The 7,500-nt window shown below is 45.7% G+C and overlaps 1 protein-coding gene across 1 annotated transcript in view; it reads right to left on the reverse strand.

The window, feature by feature from the left end:
- lrrc73 (leucine rich repeat containing 73) overlaps positions 1-6,570 on the reverse strand; it is a 15,203-nt gene extending 8,633 nt beyond the window's left edge. Inside the window, exons 1-3 of the mRNA XM_085800998.1 lie at positions 6,293-6,570; positions 4,551-4,711; positions 85-207 (exon numbers count right to left, since the gene is read on the reverse strand). Of these exons, the coding sequence (XP_085657124.1) occupies positions 85-207; positions 4,551-4,711; positions 6,293-6,564 (556 nt within the window). The 5' untranslated portion in view covers positions 6,565-6,570. The remainder of the gene's footprint in view (positions 1-84; positions 208-4,550; positions 4,712-6,292) is intronic.
- Between the last annotated feature and the right edge of the window lie 930 nt (positions 6,571-7,500).

Consider the following 7,500-nt stretch of genomic DNA (forward strand, 5'->3'; position numbering starts at 1 on the left):
ACCAGACCAATCAGAGCTGATCATGTGATGAACAGGAAGCTGATGGTTGGTCATGGTTTTCAGAATAAAAGCCCCCCCTCCTACCCAGAGGGTTGTAGTCCAGGTTGAGCACGCGGAGCTGAGAGCTGTGAGCCACCGCGATGGAGAGACGAGCCCACGCCTTAGAGCTGATCCCCGGGTTGGCCGACAGGGTCAGCTCCCTCAGACCTGGAGACACAGAGACACACACAGAGACACACACACACACACACACACACACACACACACAGACACACACACACACACACACACACACACAGAGACACACACACACACACACTATGCTGAATTTATATCTGTAATTACTATAGAGAGCCTAAGCGGAAGCAGGAGGTAACGTCACCATGGGTCCTCAACTCAGAAAAAGTCTCCATCGGGACTGAAAGTTTTATCTCGTGATCCGATTGAATTGTGTCATGAGAAAAAACTCTGTCCTCTACCTGTTTAAAACATCACGTTTCATCTGAAAAAATCAGCAGTTTTTCGTAAAACAGCAGTGGAAGAATGTATTTAGTGTGAAGACGCTCTACGGATACAGATCTGGTGTCACCAACTGACACGGGAAAGGAAGGGCGCCATGTGGTCGCCATGGTGACGTCACCTACAACACTAGTGCTGTGTCTCAAATCGCACACTTCTCTTAGTGCACTGCTTTACAGTAGCTACACTGTAAGGCAGTGCACTAATTTCACCAGGTTAGTACCGTCAAATCGGGTCAAAACGCCACACTTTTCATGTAGGCCTATGTATTTTGTACACGTTCAATTTCTTGTATTAACACATATTTTAAACTGGAATGGGGGCAGGTACAGTGCACCTTATTGAGGTTATCACTTGACGTAGCTAAGGCCAGGACGGGCTCACCTACTTGTTTGATCCAAAACATAAAGTTGCAATATCCCACTTAAATATAATAGTAATACATATTAATGCCTATAGCCTATGTGAAGAGGCTGTCACATGTTACACATGTAATGATTCCTCACAACAGCCTAATAGGCTTTATGCACAGATCCACTACTTCCTGAACATTTAAACAAGTTCCTTTATTTCCTGTATGTATTATTGGACAAACTGATTAATCCAGGTGTGTCTGACCTCAATAGTCAGAGAGCTGGCCAGCTTAATGGGAGGACTGGGTGGTTTAAGTTCAGGAAGTAGTGGAGCTGTGCATAAAGCCTATTATTAACAGTGATTTACCACGGTTTGAAACGTATGCAAATCAAATAAAAATGCATCTGCACAAAATGATCAGAAATAACATTGTGCTAATGTTCAGACCAGTTCAAGACCAGCTGCATAGGCTACCAGCAACAGCAGGTCAGACGAATAAACAGCACCCACTGAGTTAGTTTGCTTTTGTTTATGTAATAATAATAATATAAAATAGGGCTGTCCCAAATGATTATTTTTCTCCTGATTAATCTATCGACTATTTTTTTGATTAGTCGATTAGTCTAGCGATTATTTTTTTGACTAATCTAACGATTAATTTTTGGTTGACGATTAGTCATTTACAAAAAAAACACCTCTGAACACTTCTCTTATTTAAATTCTTCAGATACTCTTTCTGGTGTACATTCCTCTAAATCAGTGGTTCCCAACCTTTTTTCCTCAAAGCCCCCCCCCCCCCTTGCTTTTGTCAAAGACAAGCCTTTTTATTCTATTTTGTGCCATCCTTATTTTGTCTTTATGTCAGTTTTCCTTTGTTGTGTCATAATTGTTATCACGTCCCTATAAGCAGGTAGGTTGTACGTAGGTTTTTGTTCCTATTGATTTTGATGATTTTGATTATCCAATTGGATGTGTTATTGGAATTTTAAAATATCAATATGCACAAATCTAATTTTGATAACCTCACAACGTCAGAACAGACAAAGCTCTGTGGACCCCCTGACATCTCTGACGCCCCCCTGAGGGGGGCCCGGACCCAAGGTTGGGAACCAATGCTCTAAATAATCTTTTTTTTTGGAGGGGAAAAACTATGCCACATCAGTTTGCTTTAACCTGGAAAATAGACAGATGAGTGCACACTGAAATATTAACACAGTGATTTTGAATAGGCACATTTATTTAGTATCTGGAGCAGACCAGTGTTTCCTCTAGGATTTTTTTTTTAAGCCGGGGGTGCAGGACATCACCCTCACTTACGATCTGCTGCTGTGCTGCGTCCGGGTGCAGAGAGCAGCAGCGGATTAAAAAAAAAACAACAACAACAAAAGACAACACGAGGACGTGTTTACATCTATGGATACATAAAGCAAGGAGACTGTGGCGGGTGGTCTGATTGTCCGACGAGGGAGGGGGGCGCGGGGGGTCCGCGTTCGGACCGTATGAGTTCGCTTTTACCGCGCACTGATGTCATGCATGCGCCCTTCGCTCTGTGTGTGTGTGTGTGTGAGAGAGAGAGAGAGCGTCAATAACGGTGAAAGAGCGATGGATAGAAAGTGTCCTACAGAGAGATCTCTGCTTTGTTGTAGCTCTGACAAATGCTGGATCTTTACAGAACACGTGCGAAGTGATGCTGCATTCATGACAACTCGGAAATACGGGACAAAGCCCGTCCCGTATTGATTCAAAACGGGACGCACTATTTTATTTCAAAATACGGAACGATTCCGTATTTTAAGGGACGGGTGGCAACCCTAGAGGCGCTACTTGTGAACAGGCAAGGCAGGCAACTGCTTGGGGCCCCGAGCCATTAGGGGGCCCCCGAGGGTCGGGGCCCGAGGGCAGTTTTATCGACAGAAATATCTCAAAATGCGCTACCCGCAGTGACCGCACCCCCCTCCCCGTATCGTCGTATAGCGTCGATTTGCAATGACATCGCAGTAGGAAACCCTCCTAACGGGGCCCCATGTCATTCTCCGGACCTGATCCCAGCTAACGTCAACCTGTATGATGCACCTTATCACTGGGAGTTTCTAATGAAGCCGAGGGGAAAAGAAGAGTCCACCTGGGAGCAAGACGTGAAGAAAAAAGAGGCTGAAGTAAAAAAGAATGCAAGACAGTGGTGGTAAGTGGAGCAAAGTGCCTCCTCCCAGTGCTGACAGTGAAAACTGTAAGTGTATTGTCATAAAGAATCTTTAGAGGGCATGGCATATGTCATCAATTAAAGTAAAACTGTCTTTTGTTTTTTGTCATATCAGTTGAACGTCCACCTCCAGTGAGACAGCAACACTGCCCATCATGAAGACGACATGTCACCTGCTTACACCATAACTGGACATTTGGAATAAAAAAAGTTTAAATTTCATACATTTTTTGTTGGTGTTCGATTATTTATAAAATTATGGTGATAAACACTGGTTGGAGGGCCCCCTGGGGATTTTTGCTTAGGGCCCCAGCAGACTCTAAAATCGCCTCTGAGTGACGTGCTTCCGCTACGTCACTAAGATGGCGGCCGTTAAGTGTGGAAAGTGTCCATCGATCCACACTCAATGTTCTGGCCGTTTGAGTGCACATAGCGCACTACATTATCACACACTGCTCAGTGTGAACGCACTTATGCACTCAAAATATTAAGTGTAAGTGCAGAAGTGCGCGATTTGGGACACACCACAGTACTTTTCAGCCTTCCTACAAATTTTCTTTGACTCCCGTTCACTCACATGAAGACTTTTTCCGAGTCGAGTTCCCATGGCGACGTTACTTCCTGCTTCCGCTTAGGCTCTCTATTGTATCCACCACTTTATTTTCCCATGATCCATTGCGTCACACCACAACGGAAGTTCGTTTTCAACTTCCGTTTCACTCCGTAGTAGCATTCTAGCGAGCGGCTAACTGGTAGCGTTAGCCACCAGTTCTAGCGAGCGGCTAACTGGTAGCGTTAGCCACCAGTTCTAGCGAGCGGCTAACTGGTAGCGTTAGCGGCTAACTGGTAGCGTTAGCCACCGGTGTAGGTACCAAATGTGGGGGCTCTGAGCTGCCAAAACCGTTTTGACTAAATCTGATGTTTGTTAAGTCTAGAAAACGAATTATTGAACAAACATTACTATTTCTATGTGCACGTTTTTGTAATTAGTCATGGTTATCGTAGTTGTTAGCTTAGCTGCTGCTGACAGCTAACAGCAGCAGCTAAGCTAACAGCAGGACGTCAGCTGTTAAAACCCTCCCGTTGTGGGACACGACATGAAACTACTCCAGTTAGCTCAGTCATGTTGGAACTCAGATATCCGCTGGAGAAAATATTTATTTTATGGAGCGTTTATTGAGTTATTGTTTATTGACACTGCTAACGGCTAACGGTTAGCCCAGCTAATCTAAAATGACCACTTGGCGACTGAGTTTAACTTCATAGCGCTAACCGCCACACGCCGTCACTTCTCCAACCTCGTGACTGTGGCTATACCTGCGTTACGTGTGTGTGTGTGTGTGTGTGTGTGTGTGTGTGTGTGTGTGTGTGTGTGTGTCTCTGTGTGTGTCTCTGTGTGTGTCTGTGTGTGTGTGTGTGTGTGTGTGTGTGTGTGTGTGTGTGTGTGTGTGTGTGTGTGTGCGCTACGCTACGCTACCTGACTTGGCGCCGTCCGGCGGCAGCATTCCTCCAATCAGAGCGAGCGCCTCGTCTCCCAGCATGCAGTCTCCCAGGTCCAGACTGACCAGCGCCGGGTGCGTGGACAGCGCCGCGTTCAGCGCCACCAGGCCGGCGTCCAGCAGCGGGTTGCCATGGAGACTGCAGACACACACACACACACAGACAGGTGGTGAGGGGGCGTGGCCTCCCGGGTCAGGTGACCTCGGGGTGTGAGATTATTATTTTGATCGCAATTGTGACCATTAGTAGCCTATATGGGTCCTGGTATCCTTGTTGTGTAGTGATTCAATGTAGGAGCGGCTAATGTATTTTAAAGGGACAACCAGGAGTTTCTATCTGGTTATAAAAAAGTCTGATATTAATGTGGATGAATCTCCGTTACCACTTGTTAATGGTCCATTTTAGATAAATCTCTGGTTTTGTCTCTATGGTTATTTTGTTATTATTAGTGGTGGTGGAAATGCTGGGCGAGCCGACCAGCGTTTCTTTACTTTCGGTTTCGTGGCGAGTCATGAGAATAACGCCGCCGTATGAATCTCCGTTTATGGTGGGAACTACGACGGTATGTGATCGTCTTCCAACCTCTGACTTTAATTCTTGATGAATGAAAACATGAGTCTGTCTTGACCCGGTCAAAGAATTTCACGGTGCGGAGGCTCATAAATGTAGTGTGGAAACACTTCACTTTAACAAAACTCCTCATTGTCCCTTTAAGTGTTTGTCTTGGATGTTTTGTTTTGTTTTGTATGTTTAGGCTATGTATTAAGTATGTGTTTTCTGTATGTATCTTTGTTTTTATGTATGAATGTGTTGTGTGTTAAAGGGATAGTTCAACATTTTGGCAAATTGGCCCATTGCCATAACCCCTATAGTCATAGCAGTAGGTTCGTTACCTTTAATTGTCGGTGCAAGCTGTTTTTAGAACGGCGGAGCAGAGCCGTGAGCTGCTCAGAGCTACGCTACGGAGGCTCATTATGGGATTTCTTGGTTTCCCTCATCATCAAACTCATCAAATGCACAATCCAACAACTCCACAACGCTCTGGTGGACAAGTTGTGAGCTGCACATTCACCACGCTATGAGATAATAACACAACGTTACCACACAGAGTTGTTTTAGAGGGAAATTCATGTAAAACCGCTGATGCACGTTGCCTTCAGGGACAGTTTTTCATCAACAGTCTCTGTATTTCCCTCTAAAACAACTCTGTGTGGTAACGTTGTGTTATTATCTCATAGCGTGGTGAATGTGCAGCTCACAACTTGTCCACCAGAGCGTTGTGGAGTTGTTGGATTGTGTATTTGATGAGGGAAACCAAGAAATCCCATAATGAGCCTCCGTAGCGTAGCTCTGAGCAGCTCACTGCTCTGCTCCGCCGTTCTAAAAACAGCTTGCACCGACAATTAAAGGTAACGAACCTACTGCTATGACTATAGGGATTATGGTGATGGGCCAGTTTGACTAAATGTTGAACTATCCCTTTAATGGTTTGTATTTGTCATTTATTCTGATGAAAAGACCCCAGGTAGAATAGCTAGCTGCTGCTGTGTGGCTAAAGCTAACGGGATCTAAGTGGCTAAAGCTAACGGGGATCTAAGTGGCTAAAGCTAACGGGATCTAAGTGGCTAAAGCTAACGGGGATCTAAGTGGCTAAAGCTAACGGGGATCTAAGTGGCTAAAGCTAACGGGGATCTAGATAAATAAACCAAACCAACTCACAACAGCGTCTGCAGCGAGCGGTTGCAGCACAGCGCGTCGGCCAGGTGGCGCGTGCGGCCGGCGCTGGCGACCACGCCCAGGTTGAGGTTGAGCTGCGCCAGCGAGCGCGACTCGCCCACGCTGCGGCAGACGCGGGCGAAGTCTCTGTCGGAGAGCTGGCAGCCGCGCACGCTGAGCAGCCGCACGCCGTCCTCCAGCACCGACTCACACATGTCCGTCACCTCGGCCGGCGACAGCAGCTCGCCCGTGATCTGGATGGAGGCGGGAAGCATGGCGCCGCCGCCGCGGGGAGGGGCCAGCAGTCACAACCAGAGGCCACGCCCCCTACAGGTGGACAGCAATGACATCATCACTTCCTGATACTTCATTTTGTCATGGTAACACAATACACAATACCAGTGGTGGACAGTAACGGAGTACATTTACTTGAGTACTGTACTTAAAGGGATAGTATCATTTTTTTAAAGTGGGGTTGTATGATCTCCAAATAGCCCCTAAGTACTTTAATTGCAGTAGAAGACTCTCTGCACTCCTCCCGTTAGCAACGCCAGCCCATAATAGCCCTGCCCAGAGATTTACAACATACAGTGTTGTGAACAGACCCAAAGAAACGGCCTATTTTCACGGCCTAAAAGAGGTTTTACCTGAAAAATAAATACACAGTTCCATTGTTCACTATAATATAATTTTTTCCAGCCCTTCAAAGTGCAGGAAAAACACAGTTTTTATTTGGACCTAACCAACTCACGTATCCCTCCGCCCAGGGTTAGCGCCCGCCGATCAGCAGTTGGTTCGGTCCAAATAAAAACTGTGTTTTTCCTGGAAAAAATTATATTATAGTGAACAATGGAACTGTGTATTATTTTTCAGGTAAAACCTCTTTTAGGCCGTGAAAATAGGCCGTTTCTTTGGGTCTGTTCACAACAATGTATGTTGTAAATCTCTGGGCAGGGCTATTATGGGCTGGCGTTGCTAACGGGAGGAGTGCAGAGAGTCTTCTACTGCAATTAAAGTACTTAGGGGCTATTTGGAGATCATACAACCACACTTTAAAAAAATGATACTATCCCTTTAAGTACCTTTAAAAGCAAGTACTTTTTTACTCTTACTGGAGTAACATGTGGACTGAGCTACTTTTACATTTTGACCAGTAGTATTTGTACTCTTACTCTAGTACTGGGGTGGAGTACTCTGACTCTGTCCATCTC

Source organism: Trachurus japonicus, chromosome 15, assembly GCF_045865225.1.
Source record: "Trachurus japonicus isolate A0001 chromosome 15, Traja_1.0".
Taxonomy (NCBI): Eukaryota; Metazoa; Chordata; class Actinopteri; order Carangiformes; family Carangidae; genus Trachurus; species Trachurus japonicus.